This window comes from Emys orbicularis, chromosome 1 (genome assembly GCF_028017835.1).
Source record: "Emys orbicularis isolate rEmyOrb1 chromosome 1, rEmyOrb1.hap1, whole genome shotgun sequence".
In the NCBI taxonomy this organism is placed as follows: Eukaryota; Metazoa; Chordata; order Testudines; family Emydidae; genus Emys; species Emys orbicularis.
In genome coordinates, this window is record NC_088683.1 from 26,419,666 (window position 1) to 26,447,100 (window position 27,435).

At 40.7% G+C, this 27,435-nt stretch overlaps 1 protein-coding gene across 1 annotated transcript in view; it reads left to right on the forward strand.

Annotated features, from left to right (window-relative positions):
• MAGI2 (membrane associated guanylate kinase, WW and PDZ domain containing 2) overlaps nt 1-27,435 on the forward strand; it is a 1,116,794-nt gene that overhangs the window by 762,321 nt on the left and 327,038 nt on the right. The window contains exon 6 of the mRNA XM_065403425.1: nt 18,057-18,136. Coding sequence (XP_065259497.1) covers nt 18,057-18,136 — 80 coding nt within the window. The remainder of the gene's footprint in view (nt 1-18,056; nt 18,137-27,435) is intronic.

Consider the following 27,435-nt stretch of genomic DNA (forward strand, 5'->3'; position numbering starts at 1 on the left):
CAGGTATGCTGTCTCCAAAAGAGACAGAGTATGCACAGTTTGACTGGCACAACTCAGATCAGATCTGACAACACAGCACTGGAATCTACTGATTGTGAAAGCAAATAAGTTTATTTACTAGATTAAGATTTAAGAGCTGGTGAGCAAGGATAACAAGAACAACAGGTTACATGTACAATAAAAGGTATAACTCGCTTTTTAGACACTTAACTTTAACAGACTAAAGTTCTTGTCTAATTTCTCACCTAAAGCAGCCTCCCAGAATCACTAGCCCACATGGCTAGGATCCAACTTTCATGAACGGAAAAAGCCCTGTCCTTTTTGCCTCCTCAGAGAAAGGATAAGAAAGGGATCCTTTTCCCTTCCTCATATAGTCCAGTAAACCTTTGAAATGACCCTTTTGAAGTGCACCCTCAGATAAGATTCTTCTCTCCCATTGAATGTTCTTCAGTGTTCTCCCTGTTGATTTCACATCCCTCCCAGCAACATGTTTTTCCTGTTGACTTCACATGCAAATGGGGCTTCCATTGTGTTGGCTTAATTTACATGTGACTAATAGAGAGATATACATCTTATCTCCTGTCTGGAAAAAACCTGTTTTAAACTATGTAACCAGGAAGAGTTCACAAAGTTATTTTTAGTAGGTACACACAATTCCTTATGTACCAATTACACATACATCTCACAATGCTAATGATGACCAGTCTGATCTAAGCTTTCATTTGATACCTCTCATGAAATTATAGATATATACTATGACAGCAGTGTGTTAGGTGTACTGAGTTTATCAGGCCTCATAAGAGTTGCTGTTATAGAACATTGAACCCACTGCCAGTTGGCATTGATGGGTTCTTAAGGTCACAATTCTCTCTGGGTTAATGCACTTTAGAGAGGAAAGAGTGAAGGGAAGATTGAATTGCCATTGCTTCTATTGTGTCTCCTGGGGGGAAAAAAACGTAAGTGATTGCAGTTGTCCGTCCACTTCAAGTATATGGGTGCTCAGTGCACCAGAGTTAGAGATTTTCCCCTTAGCAGTACCTGTCAGGGCACCGCATGCTCCTTCTGCTGCCTTGTGCTGTTGCATGATGGTATCCAGGGCAGAGCCACCCCGACCCCTTCTCAGTTCCTTCTTACCACCCATGATTGGTAGTCAGAGTGTGTTGGCTTGCTTCTGCAAGTATTCTCTCTTTCAGGAAATTTGTTTTTTCTCTTGTATATAGTGAAGTGGTAATTTAGTGTAAGTTTCATTTATTAATAGTTTTTTCATAATTTAGTGGAGTGTCAGTTCCCATTTCTTCTGGGTGCTGGTGCCTGGTACTGGGGAATGCCTTGGTCTCTGGGTTTTAAACCTGGCATTGGCTACAGGAAATCCATGCCGGTGGCTGACCCTCATTCTAGGTGTCTGAAGTGCTTCGGCAAGTGTCACTTCTGGAACAAGAGTTAGATCTGTATGGATTTTAAGCCCCAGACTAAATAGAATAGGGAGATGAGATTCTGCAACCTTTTCTCGGAGGCAGCCACCAAGTACATTTACTTCAGTCAGAAGTGCCACTCAGGACATTGCTGAGTTTTGGCATCATTCTCCTTCCCCAGCACTGAGAGAGAAGCATCAGCATAGTGCTTCTAAGGACTCATCCTCCAAGAGGCCAAGGTCTCCAGGACTGTCAACCAGAAAACAGTCTGGAAAGTGGGGGAAGAGTGTCCTCAGAGGAGAAGTATTCCCCGGTGCTGACAGCATCTCAGTCAGTGGGGTCATCAGCTCCAGCACGCTGGCTATGTCACAGAGACCAACCCATTTTGCAGTACCGACCTCTTCGATGCAACAACAGCCGCATCAGGGGAACCTCTCAGAACCAACACCGGGGCATATACCAGGATTTCTTCTGCCTCTCGATACTGGCCTCTCCAGCGGTACAGGAGATATCTCATCCGGTATCGATGAATCCTCAGACTGCACTGGACTTACCTGCAGGTAGAGGTCAACTTCCAATACCATGGCCAACTTTGGACCCTCCTGTGTCTCCTTGCCCAGTGCCATGCAGAGGCAAGCCCAGTATGCTCCCCTCGGTACTGTTGTCTGCAGAGATTCAAGAGTGCGCCTCGACACCAAGCGGTACCATGCTCCCCTCTTCAGGTGACTCAGGCTCTTCTTTGGGATCAGAGGTTGGTTCATACATATCTCGGGCCGGAGATCAAGGCATCACTCTCCATCACTGAGGGGTTTTCACCCTGGGTGTCTGATAGAGGTTCTGCATTGGTTGAGGGGCACAGATCCTTGATTGGGGTCCAAAGCCCTACCACTGGCCATATTTGAGCCCATGGGGGTTTCCTCCTACCACCAGATCCTCCCCATTCCCCGATAGAACCTCCATTGGAAGAGTTATAAGAGACAGCACCTCGGCCTTTGTGTTCCTCATCATCATCACCCAATGAGACAGTGGCATCTGAAATGTCCTCACCTCTTTAGGACAATTACAGGGCCTATAAGGACCTGTTAAAGAGGTAATACAAGTGGAGGTAGTTCAAGAGAGCTCCTATAGGTTAGTAGACATTTTGGGATCAGCAGGGATGTCCCAAGTAACTCTCCCTATAAATAAGGCCATTCTGGAGCCCACAAGGATATTGTGGCAAATGCCTCTTCTCTGCCCCCAACAGACAAAAAGACTGAGTGGAGGTACCATGAGCCCTCACAGGGATATGCACACTTTTACCACCATCACCCTGAGTTCCTTGGTGGACTCCACAGTGAATGAGGGATAGCCGTCTTCTACTCCAAAGACAAAAAAAGGCAAAGAAACTTGATCTTTTCAATAGAAAAAATTATTCTACTGCTGGCCTCCAATTTTGTATCTCAAACCAGCAAGCCTGCTGGCTAGATATGATTTCTCCATCTGGGACAATGTTCTCAAGTTTGTGGACAAGTTGCCAGAGGATGCCAGGCAAGAGTTTCCAGCAGCAATTGAAGCAGGTAAGCTGGTGGCTAGGACCTCTTTCCAGGCTTCACTGGATGGGGCAGGCTCTGTAGCCAAAGCCAGAGCATTTATGATAATGATGCGTAGGTGTTCTTTGAGTGATTGCACATGTCCATTCCACTCTTGATGTGTGCACATCCTGTGCACCGTCACTGGAAATTTTTCCCTCAGTGGCACCCTCTACTGCAACACACCTGTGACACAGGTATAAAGGGACCAGCCAACCCCAAACCCCTCAGTTCCTTCTTACTGCCTGTGATGGTCACTGTAATGCTCATCTTGCTTTTGCAATTGCTTTCAGTCGACTCTTTGTACTGTGTATTCTTGTATTTTGTTGTAAATAGTTTATTGTTATTACTAATATTAGTGTTTTAGTATAGTTAGTTGGTTTTACACCACCTAAAGGTTTCAGTTGATTCCTGGTACCGGGGAATGCCTTGGTCACCAGGCTTCAAGACCTGCATTTCCTGCAATAAGACTATGCTTCTAAGCATCCCACACTCAAGTTGCTTGAAGTGCCTCAGGGAAACTCATATCAGGGAGTGTAAGGACTTAAAGCTTTACACAAAGAAAGACCATGAAGCCAGGCTAAAGTTTCTACTTATGGAGGTGGCCTTGAGACATCCATCTGAGCCAAGTTGGTCAGACTCAGCACATAGTGCCTCGGTATCGGTCAGGAGTGTGCCTCCTACCGTGCCTGAGTCTTGACACCACTCACCATCCCCAGTGCCTAAGAAGAGGCATAAGATTTCTAAGCAGATTGCTGAGAGGGGAAGATCTCCGGTACCAAAGTCTGGTAGGCATCGGGTTAAGAGTAGAGTGCTGTTTAAGTCTAAGCACTCATCTGCTTCGGCACTGCAGAAGACAGCACTGTTGATTCTGGCACCTAGGCAAGTACTGTCAAGTCCAGAGCCAGAAGGAGCTTCCATATTTGCAACACCGCACCGTACCGACCCCATCCTGATACCGACCACACTGGAAGCATTTGCAGCAGCCAGAGATCTCCTAAATCTATTGGTCCCGGTATAGCTGGCAGTTCAAGAGTTGGTGCTGGCAGATGCAGGGGAACCAGCAACATTGTTACAGTGCTCAGTACCGTGCCAGTCCCAATTACCTCAGATGGCTCACCCTTCGGTACTGTCAAAGGGGAAACAAGTGATGCTCGCCACTCTGCATGCCTCTCCAGCTTGGCACCAACCACCAGCACTGTCTGGAACGGCACCTCTGTTGTCAGTGGAAGGAGAGTTGTCTTCTGCCGAATCAGAGTTTGGGTCCTCCACCTCCCAGCCTCAGAGCTCCTTTCACTGTCTCCTCCCTGAGACACTACTACCCTACCATGGACCCTTCCTTAGGAGTATCATTGGGTGGCTGGCCAGGTAACTGCCCAGTGCCCTTTTTGGAATGGATGGGGCTTTCCCTTGGTTTCCAGATCGTATTTTGGGCACTCCTAGTCAGTGGCCTTGCAGACACATGCAGCACCAATGCACCAGGCAGCACCCATTCCTGAGCCAGCTCAGCAGGACCCTGTGGGTCACGAAATGGAGGAAGAGCAACCCCAACCAGTTCTGGCCCTCTCTTCATCCTCCCCTGACAAGGCAGTCTCAGCAAGGGACCTTTCCCTCACCCAGGTGACTATAAAGCACACTGAGAATTGTTAGCATGGGTTGCCTTAAACCTGGGAATACAGGTGGAGAAAGAAATCACATTGCCTGATTGACATTCTGGCCACAGCAGGTCCTTCCAGAGTGACCTCACCTCTAAATGAGGCCACTGTGGATCCAATTTAGGCACTATGGCATCCCTTTCCCCACCTCTAAAAGGGCAGAGTGCAAATATTATGTGGCTTCTCAGGGTTTTCAGATAGGCACCTCAAGACTCATCCAATCACAACAACCCGAAGCTGTATGAGGCTCCTGGGGCACATGGCCTCATGCACATATGTAGTACAACATGCGAGGCTGCACCTTAGGCCCCTCTAGATGTGGCTGGCCTCAGTTTACTCTCCAAGCCTCCATCATCTGGACACACAGTACCTGTGCTCACAGTACCTTTGTGGGTTATAATTTTACTGAACCCTCTCAAAGTTTGTGCAGACATTTCTTTCCTGCACCCTCAATCTTTGATGACTCTGGTCTCAGATGCATTGGCTCTAGAGTGGGGAGCTCGCCTGGGGCCCCTCTGAATTCAGGGTCTATGGTCCTCAAGGGATCTCATTCTTCATATAAACCTCAGAGAACTCAGAACAGTTTGTCTTACCTGCCAGGCCTTCCTACATCATATCGGGGGGGGGGGGGGGGGAACCTGCTTGTTGTCACAGTGTCACAGACAACACCTCAGCAATGTTTTACCTCAACAATCAGGGAGGAGCTCGCTCATCACTCTTTTGTCAGGAAGTAGGAATGTTCCATTCTATCAACCTTGAGGCCTCTTACCTTCCAGATATATAGACAAGTTAACAGACTGCCTGAGCAGGTCATTTTCGAGTCAACACAAGTGGTCTTTCTGCCCGGATGTAGCCAGATGCATTTTCCAGTGGTGATGGACTCCCCAGATAGATCTGTTTGCAAACAAGTCCATCAGAAAATGTCATCAATTCTACTCCCTGCACGGCCTCAGTCCAGGCTCCATTACAGATGTCTTCCTGCTACCCTACACAGAACAGCTCTAATACACTTTCCCCCAAATCCCACTACAACACAGAGTGCTACTAAAGATCAAGCAGGCTCACACCCAGGTTATATTAATAGCCTGAGTGTGGCCCCACCAACACTGGTTTTCTACTGTACTGGACCTCTCATTGGCAACTCCAGTCTCACTCCCGTTGCACCTGGATTTGGTCTCCCAAGACTACAATTGGCTGCTCCACCTGAACCTGCAGACCCTCCATTTAACAGCTTGGAATCCCAGGGAGCAGGCTTGCTCAGAGCAAGTTTGCGATGTCTTACTAAGTAGTAGAAAGCCCTCGACCAGGGCTGCCTACTTGTCAAAATTGAGACGATTCTCTATTTGGGGTTGTCAAACCAGAGTCCTTAATTCAACACATACTAGACTATCTGTTGCACCTGAAGCAACAAGGCTTAACAATTTCCTCTATAAAGGTTCACCCGGCAGCAATATCGTCTTTCTATCCTCACATGGATAACTGTTCAATATTTTCTAATGACATGAAAATCATATTCCTTTAGAGCCTCAAAAAGTTGTACCCACAAATAAGGGAACCTGTTTCCCCATGGGACTTGAACTTGGTCTTGTTGAAACTTATGGGATCACCATTTGAGCCTTTAGCAATGTGCTGCTTACTACACCTTTTGTGGAAGGTGGTTTTCCTAATAGCTATCACCTCTGCCAGAAGGATCACTGAACTGTGTGCCCTGACATCCAAACCATTGTATACAGTCTTCTTTAAAAATAAGGTATACTTACACCCTCATCTGAATTTTCTCTCTAAAGTAGTACCAAATTTTCATATCAACCAATCAATATAGTTACCTTTATTTTACCCAAAATTATACACAAATAGGGACAGGCTACTGCTACACACATTGGACAATAGAAGAGCACTGGCGTTCTACATAGACAGGACCAAACTTTTTTGGCAATCCACCCAGCTGTTCAGAGCCATAGCAGACAGAATGAAAGGTCTTTCAGTCTCTTTTGAAAGAACTCAATCTTGGATAACTTCCTGTATCACTGTCTGTTATGATCTGGCAGGCAGTTCTCTGACTGACAAGCAGACTGCTCACTCCACAAGATCACAAGCAACCTCAGTGGCATTCCTCAGGCAGGTCCCTATCCAGGAGATTTGTAAAGCAGCAACCTGGTCATTGGGTCACACTTTTGCCTTCTATTATGCCATCACCCCGTACTCTAGGGATGATGCCAAATTTGGTCAAGCTGTACTACTGTCTGTGTGTACATAAACTCTGATCCCACTGTCTATATTACTGCTTGAGTGTCACCAAGAGTGGAATGCACATGTGCAAACACTTGAAGAAGAAAAAAATATTACTAACCTTTTGTAACTGTTGTTCTTTAAGATGTGTTGCACGTGTCCATTGCACGACCCACCCTCCTACTCCTTACATCTGAGTTATCCGGAAAGAAGGAACTGAGGAGGCTCAGGGTCATCTGGGCCCTTTATAGCTGTTTCGCTGGTGCATGGCAACAGAGGTACTCAACCTGCCTCAATGGGTACCACTGATGGAAAATGTTCTGTCAACTGTGTGCAGGGTGCACGCATATCAAGAGTGGAATGAACATATGCAACACATCTCAAAGAACAACAGTCATGAAAGGTTAATAACCATTTTTTCATGGCTTCCGGTCTGGGGTCTTCCACAGGAGATCCAACAGACTATCCAGGATCTCTCTTTTGAGGGACCAACCCTCTTTTCTCAGCAGACTGATGACTAGTTTCACAGTGTCAAGGACTCCAGGGCTGTGTTAAAGTCATTGGGGATTTACACTCCACTCCTTAAAGAGAAGCAATTCCACCCTCAGTCATTCCACCATTACCCGTCCTTTCTGCCTAGGAAACTGAGTCAGTCTGGGAAGAAAGGGAAATGTCATAGGAGGAAACTACCACCTCCTCATTGTTTGTCTTCATAAAGCTCTTCTAGACAGCCTGGAAATGCCAAGCAGTCCATTTCACTGTCTTGTTGAGGACAGCTTACCAACTTGCCTTATGCCTGTTTCTTCTATTCTTGTTTTTTCCAACAGATTATCCCAATGTGCTTGGACCCATATTACCAGATCAGTGGTTCCTAAGCATCGTGAAATTGGTATACACTATTTGACATGTTTCTATCCTCCCTTCCCCACCTCTCTTCCCCATTCCTCTTCAGGGACCATATTCTCACAAGGAGGCCTCACTTGGGATGTCCAGGCTCTCCTCCTGTTGGGAGCCACCGAGGAGGTCCCTCCTCTCCACAGAGGGAAAGGGTTTTATTCATGCTACTTCCTAATGCCAAAGGAAAAAAGGAGGTCTCAGATCCACATTAGACATGTGAGAACTGAACAAATATATAAAGAAAATGTAATTTGAATGATCACTCTGGCATCCATTATTCCCTTCTGGATCCCAGTGATTGGTACGCTGCCCTTGACTTGAGGGAGGTATATTTCCCTGTGACTATCCATAAAAGCCACAGGAAATTCCTCAGGTTTATGGTCAATGACTCCCATTATTAGTTTACAGTCTGGCCCTTTGGCTTATCTGTGGCCCCACCAGTATTTACAAAATGCATAGCAGTGGTGGCTGCGTTTTCCTAAGAAAAACAGGAGTACAAGTATTTCCATACCTGGACAACTAGTTGGTGAGAGTTTGGGCCAAAAGCCAGATAGACTTCAGTGTGATCAAGATCCAGTTCCTCTTCATAGTTTTGGGTCTGCTGATCAATGAAGACAAGTTAGTCTTCTCCACTGTTCAGAGGATAGAGTTTATAAGACCGGTCTTGGCTTCTACAGTAGCCAGGCTTTCCTCCTGCAAGTCAGATTCCAGACTGTTAGCCATTTCATTAGACCTGAAGGCTCATCCAGCCATGATTGTAAAGAACTGCCTCAGACTTCTAGGGCACATAGCCTCATGGACATATGTGGTTCGGCATGCCAGACTTCATCTCAGGAAGTTGCAGAGCTCGGTGAGCTCAGTGTATTCCCTGATTAGTCAACCCACTGGACATGCTGGTTCAAGTATCCACAGGAGTCTTTGAATTGGTGGATGAATCCAACCAATGCACATGTGGGAGTTCCCTTCAACCCCCCACCACCACCCACATTGACTGGTTACAGATGCTTCTTCTGTGGGTTGGGGAGCCCTTCTGGGGAATCTTTGGACCTAAAGTCTCTTATCTGGCCAAGATTTAGCTCTTCACATAATCATAAGAGATTTGAGAGCCATTCGTCTAGCCTATTGGGCTTTCCTTCCCCTCATCAAGGGAAAGACTCTACTTGTTCTTATGGCCAACACAGCAGCAATGCTCTGTGTTAACAGAAAGGAGAGACAGATTGAATCGTCTCTGTCAAGAGGTGATGCAGCTTTGACAGTTTTTTATAACGATCATTATTCACCTCAAAGGTCCCACCTTCCAGGTGTCCAGAAGTGTCTGGCAGACCACTTGAGCAGATCTTTCGGCAGAGACCACAAGTGGTCTCTCTGGCCAGATATATTAAGACTCATTTTTCAAACCTGGGTGTTCCTCACATAGAACTGTTTGCAACTCATCCCAACAGGAAGTGTCAGCTTTTTTGTTCAAGAGCAGGTCACAGTCTAATAATACTTTGGATCTTCACAACATCCCATGGCAACAAATTCCACAGGTCAGCTGTGTGTTGTGTGAAGAAGCACTTCCTTATGTTTGATTTAAACCTGCTGCCTATTAATTTCATATGACTCCTAGTTCTTGTGTTATGTGAAGAGGTAAATAACACTTCCCTATTCACTTTCTCCATGTCATTCATGATTTTATAGACTGTATCATATCCCCCCCTTAATCATCTCTTTTCCAAGCTGAACTGTCCCAGTCTTTTTAATCCCTCCTCATATGGAAGTTGTTCCATATCCCTAATCATTTTCTTTGCCCTTCTCTGCACTTTTTCCAATTCTAACATATCTTTTGTCAGATGGGGTGACCATAGCTACATGCGGTATTAAAGGTGTGGGTGTACTGTGGATTTATATAGTGGCATATGATATTTTTTGTTTTATTATCTATCCCTTTCCTGCTGGTTCCTAACACTTTTTTGACTGCCGCTGCAGTTCACAAGAAACAGAGAGGAAAAATCACTATGTCCCCAAATGACAGCCCCACTCAGAAAAGAAATGGTAACATATATCCCTGCTTTAAGAGGGCTTTGCAAGCAATATAACTTTACAAGCAATATAAAAAAACTCCACTTTATATTATTATTACTTATTATTTCTATTACTGTGGCCTCTAGGATGGTTTAACACTCTTTTCAGATTCTTATTTTAGAGACAATTTTGCGGTGATGTTTTCATAAAATGTATAAAATCACCAAACTAAATAAAGCTTGCACTTCTTACACTTCTGTATGTGCTAATAACATGACTAACACTCTAGATAGCCTCAAGAGTATGCAAGTCTGAAAAGAGCAGAAATTGTTGAAACACAAGTGATCTTTGCTGAAAAGGGCAAAATATGCGTATTCAAGAAAAAATAATAAACATAGTAACTTCCCCCAAATAGAGCATATATGAGCTTTCCTGAGGGGTAGCTCAAACATGCTTCTGATTCTTTCCCCATGCACATATGTAATTTTTTTTGCACATTTTTTCATGCTTTGATAGAAGCCGCTGTGGAACTGTATAATGTGTAACTATTTTTTAACCCTGTGCAAGAAAAGCTGTATGATTTATGTATGTTCTTTTTTGTAACAAAAACACCAAGTTGCTACAGTGATAAGAACTACAGGAATCAATTCAGTTGAAAACAAACATATATTTCACAAGAAATAAAGTGAATGCAAATAACTCTGCTGTTTATAAAGCAAAGCCTACCCATAAATTCTTTTGATGGTGCAGTTTCCTTTCTTTACTGAAAATGTGATGGTTTATACAACAGTTGTAGCAATCACCATCTTTCACTTGCGCCAGTCTATGTTACATTAAGCCGAGAAATCAGAGGTACAGACTGGATAAAAAGAGTGCAATAAATATGTGCAAAAAATTAAGATATATTTTTGAATAATGTAAGTGTTAGAATACAGAATTGCTCAGCCTCCAAAATGTAAGATTATTTGCTAGGTCCTGAACTAAATGTGATCTCTTTGATCATTTGGTTCTTCATATTGTTCAGATTTCACAGGGTTAAGCTTAGATGCCATGCTGTGGAGATGCCGTTAAATTGCCTCTTTGTTTATGAGTCAGTTTGGTTAATGGCATAAAAGAGGCTCCGTTTGCTTTAGTGAAAAACAGAAAGATAAAAAGACAACAAAAACCTATTTGTTTAACACCATCTCCCCAAAGAGTGGTAAACACCATATCATGATTATTAAATTATAGATAAAAACAGACATTTTAAAATGTAAATCACACTGGGTGGAAAAAAATGTCATTACTGTGCAGTTTCTATTCCTGCTACATTTGAGGTTTTTGTGAATTGTTCATTTAAACTCCAAGGACTCCAAGCAGTAAGTGATCTCAGTTTCTTTAGCTTTCCCAGGTATACCCAGAGGATTTAGATTTCAAGGGGAGAATATTTTCCTAAGTTCTCCTCAAACTAACCTAACTAAATTTTTAAGCAAGTTCGTATAGCAAAACACTCCCATTGGAATGAATGTGGCAGACTTATAAGGGAAGCAAAAGCAATTTGATAAAAAGAAGGATAACTAGCTGTATACTTTATTATTGTTAATCACGGATGGCCAGTTTAGCACCATACAAAACACATTGGAAGGCGCTGTCTCTTCCCCTAGGTCTAACTAGACAAGACATTTCAGACACAAAGTTCTCAGGATGGTTCAGTGATACTTCTATAGAGCATACATAGGTTGGTTGGTTTGTTTCCATTTTTGAAATAGGTGCGTGACTGTGTGTTTGCCTAGGTGAGTTAACATTGATAGGCTAAGAGAAAAAACAGGAAGCACATACCTCCATGTGATGCTCACCAATATTTGTTATGAGGAGCAATTCACACACAGTTCTTTGTGCTCCCTTACAGCCTCCCTTTTATATATACATCCAAATATTCAAACATAGGCATCTAAACAGGAGTCAATCCCCTGCATTTATTTTTATTTAGAATATATGATAACAAGAACATGCAATAATTAAAATGGCTATTTGTAAATAGAAGTCTCCAGTTCTGCTTCTTTTCCCCCACTTTAAACAGAACTGATGAGTGTGACCCGTCTCAGTTTGCACGCACAAGTCATAATCATAATGTTTTTTCAATTTTTCTCTCTTCCAAAAAGCTGTTACAAAAAATCCTTTAGCCCTCTAGTGAAGCAAATGCTTAAGAGAAGAGATGAACCTTGCACTGTCAATAGGTGCAATAGGCAAAGGTCAATAGGCACTGGCTCCTTTGGATCATTTGTAAACAATGCCCACTGGTGCCTTATTAAAATAAATACAACAATATTAAAAGCTCTGTAAAGCCCCAATTCAGCAAAGCATTTAATCTCATTCTTAACTTTAAGTAAATGCATAAATCTACCACTATTCAGTAAATCCCTAAGCATGTATTTTTAAATGAGTGCTTGAGTGCTTTGCTGAACTGGGACCTGGAAAACTGAGGTGATTAGGTTCTTTCTGCCACCCCAAATAATGATACAAACCTCCTCAGGACCTTTCCCTGTAGCTCTTTTTTATAGTGCATCTCTACGGTGCACATCAGGAGAGAGGGCTCCCCTTCTATCTGTGAATGAGGCCTGTCTGTACCAGTATCACCATCATCTCCTGGAGAGTTCTGCATCATCAGGCTCCTCTGAGATTGATTCCTAGGCTCCCGTTATTCTTGTACAATATTTACATGCCACATTGAATTGATGAGTTTCCTATCAAGCATAGTATGATCATATGCCGCTACTGATCTTGGGGCCCTAATATAACTCATAGTAGGAAACTAAGACAAGCCACCCTTGACTTATTCTCTCCAAGGCCATTTCCTTGTGCCCAGTGACAGACTGTCCTGCCACTGGTGAATTTACTAAAATTGAGGAAACATTCGGCGGCGCTTTAAAGGGCCCGGGGCTCCCTGCAGCGGCCGGAGCACCAGGCCCTTTAATTCGCCTCTGAGCCCTGGGGCTCCCAGCCGCCTCTGCAGCTGGTAGCTCTGGGGTGATTTAAAGGCCCTGGGGCTCCCAGCCAGAGCCCCAGGGCCTTTAAATCTTGAAAGGCCCTGCCTTTTCCGGTTGAGGCCATGCCTCTTCTGGTTGAGGCCACGCCACCGCTCAGTACTCTGGCGTACCGGTAAGTCCTTTACGTTACTTTCCCCCCTGATTACAGCCAACAGAAGAGGGACTACAAAATTGCAATTCTAGAGCCCTATTTTCCTGTCACTGTACCCGCACATATCTTAACTAAACTGCTTGAAATCAGTATTAATCCAGCTGAAAAATGTTACACATCCAGAGCTCTGCCTGAGATATGAGTAAAAGGCTGAGCATTTAGAACAAAAAATCAAAAAGGCAGGAGAAATACAGTGGGATATTGGATCTCTGGCTGTCTCATATATTCTCCTTTGCCTGAACTTTTACATTGTGGACCTTCTTGAATGCTGTGCAGTACATTGAAAAACCCATATGTGATCTGTCTCTCAGCTGACTTGAACTATATACTGGCAAATACCCCTTTCATAAGGCATTTCACAATAACATGCAAATTACATAGCTGGAGAGAGCCACCATTTGCAATTAATTTATGGTGTTTTCAAGAGACATTAAAGACAATTACTCTTGGAAACTACGGCCCATATTCCTTTCAGAAATGTTTCAGAAGATTGTCTGAAGTCTCTGTTAATATAAGAGATTGAATCTGTCAAAGCGCTTGAAACTGACAGATTGCTAATGCTATTTCATCAAACAAAAACTACACTAAAATAGTGCGGTGTCTTGCACATATCCACAAAAATTAGGAAATGTATTTTTGAGGCCAGATTTTTGAAGGTATTTAGGCTCCTAAAGATGCAGATCGGCACCCAGTGGGATTTTTAAAAGCACTTAGAAGCCTAACTCCTATGGGAGTTAAGGGCTTAGGTACTTTTGAAAATCCCACAAGCTGCCTATCTGTATCTTTAGGTGACTGCATATCTTCAGAAATCTGGCCCTCAGTGTCCAATATCTGAGGACACTGGCACACATAGTAACATTAGCTAGGCAGCCTGTAGTGCCTCAGTAATGGGCATCTAATGCTTCTATGTGCATTTTCCTGCTTTTCTGCTGCACTGAGAGGTGAACCTCAACCCCTGTGCAGAGCAGTTTTTCTCAAAAGTTGTAACTTGGTCCCAAGCTGCAAATTTCTATGTACATTTTCAGCATGCAGTAAATTTTGTTTTTAAGTGGACTCAGGTTATGTGAAAATGGATAGCCCTATAGCTGCCTCATCAGCATGAGCAGCAGTAATGTTCACACTGCTGTATTGCATTGCTGCCCGCTCCAGAAGGACACCACCCTAGCGGTAACAGGATACTTCAATCTCCATTCCCCTTCTAGTGAGAGAGCACTATTAGTATTCCTGTGTATGTATATCTTATGGCACCATTCACCTTTGATAGCTAGGGGTATCATATATCTTCACTAGAAACTCTACAGTGGTTCAGCTGTGCTCCATTACAGTACAGCTGTGACACTGTAATGTAGTGTAGTGTAGACACTTTCTTCAACAATGGAAGGGCTTCTTCCATCGCTCTAGTAAATCCACTTCTCCAAGAGTTACTTTTAGGTCTACACTGGGGCTTAGGTCAGCTTTACTCTATAGCAACGTAACTAGGTCAACCTAGGTTTTAGGTATAGACCAGTCTTAGGTTTAGTGGTGCCAAGTGCGGTAGTAGATTTTGTGTTGTGCCCGCCACACTCCTGAAAATAGACAGAGATCTACCATCTATTTCTGTCACTCTGTCATAGGCACATATATGGCCCCCATTATTCCAGTATCTGAGCACCTCATAGTCTGAAATGTATTTAGCCTTACAATACTCTGGTGGGGTAGGAAAGTGCTATTATCCACATTTTACAGCTGGGGAACAGGAGCACAAAGAGTCTAAGGTCATACAAGAGGTCGGTAGCAGAGTGGGGAATTGAACCAAGGTCTTCTGAGTTCCAGGCTGGCACCTAACCAGTGAACAATCCTTCCTTTCATTCCACATAAGCCATCTGGAGAATAATTTTTGCATGAAACTTCATAATTTTCCTGTGTTAATATCATACTTTGGTTATAATAAAACATTTCTATAGCCCACTAGTACATAGTATTGGCAATTTCAGTTAAAACAGCAATAATTATTTAATTGATTTTTGGCTACATTGTTAGGTTTAGCTACTTTCATTTTGTATTTTAGGCATTATTCAGCAGATTCACAGTAGACTCTAGGCTTCTGCACAATTTCTTCCTTGTACACTGGTAAACAAATTAGGATGAATTAAAATCTTTCACTACTACCATGTTCCGGGAGCATAGCATAGTGTAAAAGCCTATGGGAACTTTGACATCAAAACTCTTTCCATGGCTTTTGGCTTTAAGAAGCTGCTTTTGATTTCAAGGGGGAATCTTGCCCTCAGTAGCAGAGATGTAATTTTGTTCAGGAATTCTACACCTGCCTTTCAGTTCAGTTACAACATACAGTAATCAGGCTCATGGAAATGATGTAGGGGAGACTTTCTGAGCATGCCTTCCAGTGATGAAGTAGGGTTCTTTGCTGAATAACCAAAGAGAAGCCAGGGGAAAATGTTAATTGCACTGCAGCTATATTTCTTTCTGGATGCTTTTACTGCATCACCTCACCCCTTTCACTCAGTCAGTGATACCAGCCTTGAATGCCTGTTTGTGCACTTTCTCAATTGCCTTTGCATTTCCTCTCAAGCTGCCCTGTATAAATGGACTAATCTGAACTAATCTGTAAAACCACTACCTTCTCTTTCAAATCTGTCCGCGGGACTCGCATCTGTTACGACACCTGCAAGAAGCCAGCTGACCACTGATGGTTGGTATGAGTGGCAGTGTGGATAGCTGATATTAAGAATAATTTTAAAAGGTTTTTAATGGTTCAGCAACATTAATGTGTGCACATAGTTTGTGTAACAGTGTGATATTAGTGTTGTTATTATGTATATTAATGTAGTGCCCTTGTTCTGCCTTCCTCTTTCTCTCCTGTTGTTTGCTGTGCTTACTGGTTAGGTTTTGGTGTTTTAATTAGATTATTAACTGCTTATCCTGGCCACAGCTTACAAACAAGGAGAAGTTGAGTCTTTAGGAAAGTCACACCTATGTTGGAACAGCACTTAACTGTTTTCTGGTTAATTTCTTAGATTTAACAAAAGCCTTGGAAAATGCAAGTCACTAGTTCACACTTTAAATAGTAATATTGCTCTTAGTTTTCAAACTCAGGTGCCTAAATTTGGCACCTAAATGTCCTTTTTGGTGCCTAAATAAATACCCATTTTAGACACCTACTATGAGCGTTGACTTAAATGTGTAGTTAAATGATGCATCAACTCATCATATAGATTTGGTAGCATGTTGGAGAGTTCTTAAGTTGCTCTAGGCTGAGGCAAAGTGACTTAGTGGATAGACCACTCAACTGGGACTCTGGAGTTCTTAATTCTATTTCTGGCTCTGCTGCTGGGTGACTTTAGGGGAGTCACTTCACAGCTATGTGCCTCAGTTTTTCCTATCTGTAAAATGGGGGTGATGATACTGACTTTCTTTGCAAAGTGCTTTAATCTGCTGATGAAAGTGTTATATAAGAGCTATTTATTATTATTCGAGGAAGCCTGAAGGAAAGTGCTGGTGGATTCCTGCTGACTCACTGTAGCAAGTGGGGCTCATTATCCCTACCCTAGCTTACAGGCAGGTGGGAGTGGTTCTAGAGAAGCTCTAGGCAGAACAGTCCTCAGGGAAGAACCCTAGCCACAGATGATTTAAAGTATGGGCTGAAGGCTTGGGTTGGAAGTTATTTTATTATTATTAATTTCTACATAAATAAAGCCACAACCCAGAGGAGGGTGGGACTTTACTCTGTTCAACATCTGTAGACTGTGTTTTGGTGTAGGGTAGGAAAGCCACCTGCTCCCAATGCCTAAAATGAGTATTTAAATGCCTAAATACAAATTTAAGTGGCTACTTCAGGCATCCAAATTTGAAAATTGGCCTTATTATTATTGGTGAAATCAAGACAAAGAGGAGAATTGACATATCCAAGAGTACATAGGTAGTCAGGATAGGAGTAGGGATTAGAAAGCAGGACTTTCTTATGCTTAATGGAAGGATCACACCACTGGACCAGATCTCACTATGTATATAAATCAATACCAGTAATTGATAAATTACAAAATGTATCCAGATCAATTTTTGACTGGCTGCCTGGTTCTGTCTACTTTTCACTAACATTTACAACAAATGCTTTAAATAAATTTTAAATTAGACAGCAAATGTTATATTAATAATCTAAATAATTCAGTAATATATAAAACTGTACAAAGTGAGCAGCCTCCTAGGATGTGTTAGATAAATAAAACATGCCTTAGAAAGGGATGTCAGTGTTAGAAGACAGGCACCTGTGCAAATATGAGAATAATTGTTACATCTCCTTCCCATTTTATAGCCTTCCTTTCTTGGCATTGTATTTTTATTTGGATCCAAATTCAAAAGGATGTGGAAAGGGTATACATTAAAAAAGCTTGTTTTAACTCTGATTAGATGCTCTGTGTGTCAATTCATTTGGCAAAATACTCTCCTGGAAAACAATTTGTACCAGTTCAGAGACTATTTCATTGCTGATTCCTGAAAGATCTATTCTGAGTATAGCAAAATAGCCACATGATTCATTCAGCTTGTGCAAAATACAGCTTATCGTGGTAGAAGAATTAGATATGGAATAGATAAAGGTTGGTTAAACAAAGTGTCATTAATCACTCTGTTAGAAAATGTAGACTTTTCAGGAGCACACTGTAATTTGCATCATTTTTGCAATGCCTTGCCAGCATGGCTGTTAAGAAATAACAAACACGTATGTATGAAAAGGACAGGTTTAAGATGAAAATAATTCTATCCCAAAACTCTGAGGATGGTATGGAATCCTGTCGACCTCACTCATTCAACTAGAGAACACTGTATTTGTAATAAATTCCTTTTGCTCTGGATGAGTTCTGCATTTTCAATGAGGTTAACTTGGCAACATTCTAGTTGATTTTAATAAAAATAGCTGCTTTGAGGACAGGGAGCTGAGGTTGCCAAATTTACAGCTGCCTTGCACAATTACTCTTACACCTCCTTCAGGGCTACTTAGAACCAGTAAGCAAATTAAGTGTATCGATTGCAATTTTGTTGGACTAACCCTTTTTTTCTTAAGGAATAAACTTGATTCCTTTCAGTATGTGTCTGCTCAGAGTGATCTCTTTTCTTTTCAGCCATAACACAAAGACAACATCATGGCTGGATCCACGACTTGCGAAAAAGGCTAAACCTCCTGAAGAGTGCAAAGAAAATGGTAGGTTATTAAGTTTTCATTGCTGCTCAGAAAGGATTTGTCTTTGTGTGTGTGTCTCTCTGAATTCTTAAAAAAGGAAGGCATTTTACGGACTGATAAAAGGTGTTTAATTGCTGCTTTGGTTATAAGCCATAAGTGATACAGTATTCTCAATGTGCCATGTGTTTCTGCTTTTTATTCCCACTTTCTGATGATATCTAAAGCTGAGGATCGCAAGTGTGTTTTATGTCTGTTTTGTTTTTTGACTCCTTGACTGACCCCTCTCCCTTGTCTCCCACTGAGAACTTTGGTCTGCAGAACAGAATCTCTTTTAAGATTCTGAGCTTTCAGTCTACAAGAAACGCAGTTCATAAGGGAAACCAACAGCACCATGAGAAATGAATATTATTTTATTTGATTTTAAATCCACAGTGCTGTGCTAGTTAGTATTTAAACAAAACAGTGTCTGATAGAACTGAGTGCGGCGGGAGGGGGGGGCGGGGGAGGAGAGAACAGTCACTATTACAGTTCCAGGCCAGATATTTGGTGTTGCAATAAAAATAGTTTAAAAAATAAAAACAAAAATAAGATTGGAGACATTTAAAAGAAATATATTCGTTATGAAAAACAGATAAAAGTGTATTTTGGTTAAAAAAATATATCAACTGTGAGATATAGCTCTCATCAAACTGTATATCTTTATGTACACTCTATAGCTTTTCAGATTTTCTCTAGTAAAGTTTCTGTCATTAAAGCAATTTAATAAAATTATGTTAATAAATGCATTCTAATGAATCTTTTTCTTAGATGGTATATTTAAATTGTCCTATATTTCAGTGTTGGTTCAGCTCACCAAGTATCATAAGGTGGGAAGGGAATGATTTATTATTATTATTATTATTATTATTATTATTATGAGCCATAGAAAAAGATACAGGGGATTTTACACCTGCATTATATATGCATTAGTTTAAAACTTATTTTGTGAATATGAGTTTAATGTAACATAAAATACTAGATGTTTTCATACATCTCATTTGATTTATATGAAACTGCCATTATACCTAATATTGATTAATGTAAACATTATCAGTAGAAGGGTAATTTTATGCCATTTTGCGCTGGTAAAAGACAGAGAATCATTGATGAATATTTGGGTGTATAAAATGTAAGGTCAGAGGTATGGTACAAAATGTTCTCTTATTTTATATAAATCTGTGCAGTTTTTAAGTACACATTCATTCCAAGAATCTCTCCCCATTTCAGCAGTAATCCTGACTTTCTCTTCTGACATGAAAAATATCACATCTGAATAATTTTGTGATACATTTTTTCCAGCACTGATAATGCTAGTTCCCCACGTCTTAAGTGCTACAATGCATACAGTAGAAGTATTACTGACACAAAACAAGGGGACTTGAGTTTTGCATTAGAAATGTGTCTCACACATGTTACTTGTATGACATATCATTGCCCAGTGCTTAGTGGTGCGTTGTCTTGAGTTTAAAAAACAAAACAAAGCTAGACAGTGATACATCAGACATCATTGAAAACAAATATATATTGCTCCTTTTCCCAGCAGTTGCAATTTACCGAAACAGCAACAACTATTTAAATGTCAAAAACTGAAATAATTTCAGATTATATATAGGATTATTTTGCAGCTATTTGACTAGGGTGTTACTGCATAGCACTTGTGGTCGCCTCTCGCTTTCAAGAGTTGCTCAGCTCATTAATGCAAAGTACTTGAAGTGAAGCATAAAAGATTTTAGGGAGAGATCTTATGCTCTTTTCCTCAAAGTAAAGCTCTCTGATGTAACATACACAATTTTCCTGTAGTTCTTTGCTTGCTCAAGATAGAAATTGCTTGGCTTCTTTAATTTTTTGAGTCTCCACAGAAATACAGGCCCCTCAAAATGGCAGATGCTTGTGAGGAGCGTTACCAGCTTACCATTAACATCTGACATTGGGGAGTTTAATTTGGCACACAAGGTTTTTTTAGATTTAATGCCAATTAAAGTACTAACTTTATACTGATTTCAGCTAAAGCTGCGTAAATTTGTTTTATGCCAAAGAAATTATTTGCTCTTTACAGTTTATGATCTACTAAAGTTCACTTCTAGGTGGAGATTCAGACTTCTAGGAAGTCAATGGTGCTTAAATAGGAAATGATACGTACTTTGTTTCCTATATTGTTGTTATTTGTAGGGTTCATGTTTCTGCAAGTTAGTTTCATTGTCACTCATGGTTTGTGATTTATTTTATTGCAGTTAGAATTAGCATTGGCTAAATGGGATGTATTATGCTGGCCACACCATATAACCAGTTCTGTAAGCAATTCTCCAGACCAGCCACTTCTGCCACTCTCAGCCCCTTCTGCCACTCTCAGCCCCTTCCTTCCTGTTCTTTTGCTGCTGAATCCCTCCATCCACTCTCTCTGCCACCCTGGATTCTTTTCTACTCGTTTTCTACCTCAGAGTCTATCCACCTGTAACATGTGATTGCTACATTTTTGGGCCACTGACCACTAGGGTTTCCTCCACTGCAGACAAAGCCTCTACTTTCGGCTGTTCTGTGTTCTTTGACAACACTAATTCTCCACTCTCATTGACTCCCAAGCCTCCAGTCCCAGTTCCTTATTTATTACCTTTGTCATCCTCTAAACCTTCTCACACAGACACTTTCTCCCTCTGCACAGGTTCTCACTGACCTTTTCAGTGAAAATGACAAGATCCACCAAGACAACCTTTCCTCGCCGTCCTCCCCTGTCACAGAAGCCATGGCTTCCTGCTCACTCTTCTCCTATAATCCCACCTGCCACTCACTGCCCATCAGAGAGGCAGGGTGGAGACTTGATGTCTATTCTTCTCTGCCCTGACCTGCTGTGTGACTTCGGGCAAGTCACTTCACTTCTCTGCCTCTGATTCCCCATCTATCATATCTATTTCGACAGTAAATTCTCTGAGGCAGGGACTGTCTGTTACTATGTGTATATACACTGCCTCACACAATGAGGGCCTGATCTCTGTTGGGGGCCTTCAGGTGCTACCATAATACTACTAAATAAAGATGGTCAGGAATTTTCCATCACAAATCATTCCGACATAAAAGGTAGTTTTTGCAGAATTTCAATTTTCTACCGAAAATTTTGATTTTGCCAAAAAGATTGATTTTCTGTTGGGAAAATTGAAATAATATATTTCATTTGGCTCAGTTTGACCTGAATTAGAATACTTCCTTTCATTTTTAAAGAGGACCCAAAACACTTAGTTTTAAATCAGTTCAGAAAGCATTATACTGCATTTATTTATGATGCATTGAGAGTTGTAGTTCTGGCCCCCATTCCCTCCCATGGACCAGACTCCCTGAATGACTACATCTCCCATAATAACAAACAAATAATAATAATAATAATAATTAATAATAATTCATAGCCTCTTATATAATGCTTTTCATCAATACATCACAAAGCGCTTGACAAAGGAGGTCATTTATTTCAGCATCATAATTTCCATTTTACAGATGGAGAAACTGAGACACAGGGGGGAAAAGTGACTTATATTTCCTCTCATAGTGCATCATGGGAGTCATATGATTTTTAGTGCTTCCTGGAAGAGAGAATCTGGCCATGGAGCCTTGAGAGAATGGGTGGGAGCAGAAATACATTTCCCATAAGGCAACAGGGAAATGCAATTTGATGTTGAAATGCATTTCAACAAACCAAAATGAAACACGTCAGTATCAGGAATGTCAAAATGTTTCATTTTGATCAAAATTGTCTAAACAAAATGTTTTGATATTTCCAATCAATTTCTTTTGGAATGTTGGCATTTTGACTTTTTTGGCCAGTTTCAAGATGAAAACAAATGTTGAAATGATGGAATTTCTTATGGAAAGGAAATTCTGAATTTTGCTCAGCTCAGTAACAATTCTGTCCCCATTATTGGTCCCCATCAGTCAGTATCACAGAATCATAGAAATGTAGGGCTGTAAGGGACCTTGAGAGGTCATTAACTCCAGAGCCCTACAATGAGACAGGACCAAGTAAACCTAGACCATGCCTGACATATATTTGTCAAACCTATTCTTAAAAACCTCCAATGATGGGATTTCACAACCTCCCTTGGAAGCCTACGCCAGAACTTAACTACTCTTATAGTTAGAACATTTGTCCTAATATCTAACCTAAAGCTCCCTTGCTGAAGATTAAGCCCGCTACTTCTTGTCCCACCTTCAGTGGACATGGAGAACAGTTGATCCCCATCCTCTTTATAAGAGCCCTTAATATATTTGAAGATTGTTATCAGGTCCCTCAGTCTTCTTTTCTTAAGACTAAACATGGCCATTTTTTTTTAACTTTTCCTCATAGGTTAGGTTTTCTAAATCTTTTATAATTTTTGTTGCTCTCCTTTGGACTCTCTCCAATTTATTTACATCTTTCCTAAAATGTGGCACCCAGATTTGGACATAGTAGTCCAGCTGAAGACTGAAGCAAAATAGGCATTAAAAACCTCAACCTTTTTGATGTCATCAGTTATTAGCTCTCCTTCCCCGGTAAGTAGAAGACGTACACTTTCCTTCATCTTTCTCTTGCTCCCAATGTATTTAAATAACCTCTTCTTTTATGTCCCTGGCTAGGTGTAATACATTTTGTGACTTAGCCTTTTTTGTCCCTAATAGTCCTCCTCAGCAATTTGTCCATGTTTCCACTTTTTATAGGATTCCTTTTTGATTTGCGAGTCATTAAAGAGCTCTTGATGCACCCGAATTGGCCTCTTACTATTCTTCCGATCTTCCCTTCGCATCAGTATAGTTTGCAGTTGTGCCTTTTTAATATTGTCTCCTTGAGAAACTGCCACCTCTCCTTAACTCCTTTGTCCCCTACATTTTTTTCCCATGGGACCTTACCTACCAATTCTCTCAGTTTGTTAAAGTCTGCTTTTTTATAGTCTATTGCCTTATTCTGTTGCTCCCACTCCTTTCTTTCCTTAGATTTATGAAATCTGTCATTTCATGATAACTTTCACCCAAATTGCCTTCCACAATGTAGCTAGTTCCTCCCTGTTGGTCACAATCAAGTCTAAAATGGTTGTCTCCTGGTTACTTCCTCCACCTTCTGAAAGAATAAGTTGTCCCCAATACATTCCAAGAACTTACTGGAAATTTTGTGTTTTGCCAGAGTATTTTTCAACAAATGTCTGGGTAATTGAAGTCTCCCATTACTACCAGGTCTTACGTTTTGGATATTTCTATTTGTTCTAGAAATGCCTTCTCCACCTCTTCTTTCTGATTTGGTAGTCTATAATAACCCCACCCACCCACCACCACCACCACCACCTACCGTGACATCACCTCTGTTTTTCCCCTTTTATTTTTGCTCAGCGACTTACAACTGGTCTGCCTCTTACCTCCTTCTGGACCTTAGTACAAGTGTCTATGTTCTTGATGTATATGCCATACCTCATCCCTTTTTTCCTTCCTGAACAAGCTTCCAATATTCCAGTCATGAGATTTATCCCACCAAGTCTCTGTGATACTAATTAAGTCATATTTTAGCTTATGTATTAGTTCTTCCACTTCTTCCTTTTTGTTCCCCTTACTCCTTGCATTTATGTATAGACATGTCTGATGCTGAGCAAATCCCCCCAGTGATTTCCTTCTAGTTGCTCCTACTACTCTATTGTAGTTTTCCATCCCCCAACATCTAGATTTCTGTTAAGATTACTTTTTTTTTTATGTTGACCTGTAGGCTTTTGTCACCTGCCCCCTTTGAACCTAGTTTATAGCCCTCTCTAATTAGGTTGTTGAGTTGGTGCATGGTGCTACTCTTCCCTGCTTTATCAGGTGGACCCATCTCTTCCCAGAAGTCCTCTTTCCTGGAACAGCATGCCATAGTCAAGGAAGGTGAAGCCCTCCCATCTACACCATCTGTGCAGCCATACATACATTCATCATCCTGTTGGGCCACCACTACCACATACTCCTCTTCCCAAAACAATGGAAAGCTGTAATAGTATTAATATACACTTGTTTTTAAAACAATACAAATTCAACAGTATGGTCCTTTCCAATGAACAACTCTGAACCGCCATTCTAGAAATTCCATACAGGAAGATACCGGTTTACTTTTTGTATAGGCTATCTGGAGCCCCAGACTTATCAGTATCCTGGGAAAACAATAACCCCTCAGATCATTAAATAGGCTCCGTCCTTCTTACTTTTTTCCCACCTTTGTGCAACCTATTTCCTGGCTGGTCATTACTTCCATGGAACACACGGTCATCCCATGTTCGGTATATGCTCACTTTTGGAAATTTTACATTGTGCGGTACTGGGAAGATTTAAGAAAAAGTTCTAAAATCACTGGATGTTTTGTAGTCTCAATCTCTGAATGCATCCCTCTTACTGATATCTTTGAACTTCCTCGCTGCAGGGTGACTGTTGTTTTCGTATCACTTCACCTGTGTCATACAAATACGCCTTCCTGTATCTGTCCCAAGCTGCTGTTTTACCCTTTAAACGCCCCTTCTTAAATGCTCCCACATAGCTAAAATTAGAGGTAACTAAAGCTCAGTTAGCTACTGGCTAGTGGCCCTTTTATTGATCTCCAGTCAAGAGTCACCACCTGTCTTACTCATTTCTTGTTCCAGCAAGAGTTACTAATTGACTGCCAACTGATGAAGGGGAAGCCATTTTATTATGTGCCATGTGCAATTTTATTGTTCTTTAAAACACTACTGTGAATGTAAACAAGCAAATATTTACTTAAACATCACTAGAATTCCTTGAAAAGGATATCATTAATATTTAATAAATGCATTCAGCTAAAAGACTCTGTCTGCACACGAAGAAATATGGTCTTTTAACAGGATAGCCCACTAAATAGGTATGGATCTTGTCACATACATTCAGTGAGTTTTGAATTATATGATGAGTTAATGGTACTAAACCAATAGAAAAATTGGTTTATTTTTCCATTTTACCTTCAGTAGGTTGATATATTCAGTTGCATAAGCTATATACAAAGAGATCCTGGCAACTTGGCAAGTGATATTTCAGCATTTTAAATCATATTCAATTTTTCTGTACTTACTTTAAAGAACTTATACTAAAATTAGTCTTCAGTTTAGCTGCTTTTTTTCTTCATATGGTTCATTAGCTGGTACTTATTTTTTTCTTTTAAGAAAAAAGATGATGAAAAACAAAGAGAAAAATAAAATGTCAATGATTAAACAAATGAATCCACCAATGGAAAAGCATAATTGTCATGATTGCAATTTGTTTGTTTAGGTGGGTGGCTTTTTTTAATCTCAGAATTTTTGTTGAAGATTGTTTTATTTAAAAATAAGCAACTGAATAGCCCTCTACTCTTGTAGTTAAAGGTACCAGTCTTGCAGCTGATTTGAATATGGAGTAGGTAGCAGATGGTCTGAAATCTGAAATACCTAGCTTGCTGTTCTAATGCAGCTGGAACACCTACAAATATTATTTATAACAAAAATTAAATGTGACAGAGTTAATTTCATTTTTGAGTAGGTATTTCCCACACATAACCACACTCGTGTTTTTCCCCTCTGCTTTGCCCAGTACCAGAATGTTTGAGTAGCTCTGTTAGAAATCACAATTTGGAATCCCCTCTGATCATGCATAGATCTATGCACATGCTTAACTTTACACAATGTGTCCAGTGTAGTAAAGTTAAGCATGTGTGTAAATCTGTTCCGGATAGGGGCTTAAATCACAAACACAGTAAGAGAAAATATCCTGTTTTTATTTACTACTTTCTTTACAATTCTGTAAAAAGAAATACATTTCCATGATTATGTCCTCTGCTGTTTTCAAAAGGGCTTTTGGACCAAAAGATATGAAATATTGGCTTTCTAATTTCCTTGAGTTATTAAATTAATGTTCCCACTGGACACAAGTAGTAAGCTTTCTTATATGCTTCTGTAATATACTGGCATTGTTTATGGGTACCAGTGCCCCCTCATGGAGGACATACACAGGATAAAATCCTGTCTACTAATTGATTCTCTTTTAACTCAAGTGATAGAAGCTTGTGTGTTTGGAACTCAGTCTTTCAGCACCAGCTGTTATGAAGCTTTTCTCTTCCACCCAAGTCTCTGAGTATCTGCCTGTGACCATTGTTTTGTATTTCAGCATAAGAAAATAAATAATATAAAACTCTTTTGACCAGCATCTACTAAGAATTACCAGTAAAAATTTGGTAAATATTACCAAAAGTTCCAGCATCTACATCACATTAAGTATCTAAAAATATGTTACTGGTGGGATTTTCAGAAACACGCAGTGTTGGCCTAACTCTGCTCCCATTGAAGTCAATGGGAAACTGGACCGTAAATGCTTTGCTAATATTTTCCCATATATGCAGTCATTGTAGTTAACACAAGGATGTTATGTGATTGCACATGGCAAGGCAGGTGGAATTCACAATCATGAGTAGGATGGGAAGTTACGCATGAGACATTTTCTCTATTAAGAGAAAAGTCCACACTTAAAATAATTTTTTTTAAAAAAAGGCTGAGAATCCCCACCATACTGGCTGAGTATGTTTGTTTTGGAGGGATTTGTTTGTTTACATTTTGAATTATTCTTCATAAATTATACTGCCTGATACTGAAAATCCTGTTTATTCAATGGGACCACAAGCATGCAGCACCTGTAGAATTAGGTTCAGAGTGCAGTGAAGAGAGCCAGACAAAATGTGAGCAGTTTTGAGGCAAACTTTTCCATGCAGCTCTGCAAATACTTTTTCTAGTCAGACATCAAAGCCCCTCCTATTCCAGGCTGTGTCACTTCTGAACAGGGACTGCTCTTCATATATTTTTGCCTGGTGGCTTTGTGATATGAACTAATGACTAGGATTTAGAACAAGATTGAGACACCACCAGCTTCATTTTCACTTGTGATCTAGATCCAGGTGTTTACGGACAATAAGCTTATTGCACCCGCATCGTTTTTGTGTTAATACTTTTCTTTTTACCGTTTACTAATCTGATTTTAAAATAGTATTTAACACCGTCAGTTTTGCAAGGGCCCACCATTATCCAAGCTAGCATTCAGTGTAACAAGACTGATCACAAGGAATTTATTTGGCATTTAAGTGGATGTCAAATATGCTTCCAGGGGCTTGTCATTTCAATTCAGTATTAATTAAGCAATAACAGGTGTCTCTTGAAGAATAATGACCAGCTGAAAGAGTCAGCAACTGAATCTGGTCATTAATAAACTAAGAAAATCTCTGTACCAAATTCTTCATTACTATTAAAACATGAAAACTACAACCCCCCAGAGGATTT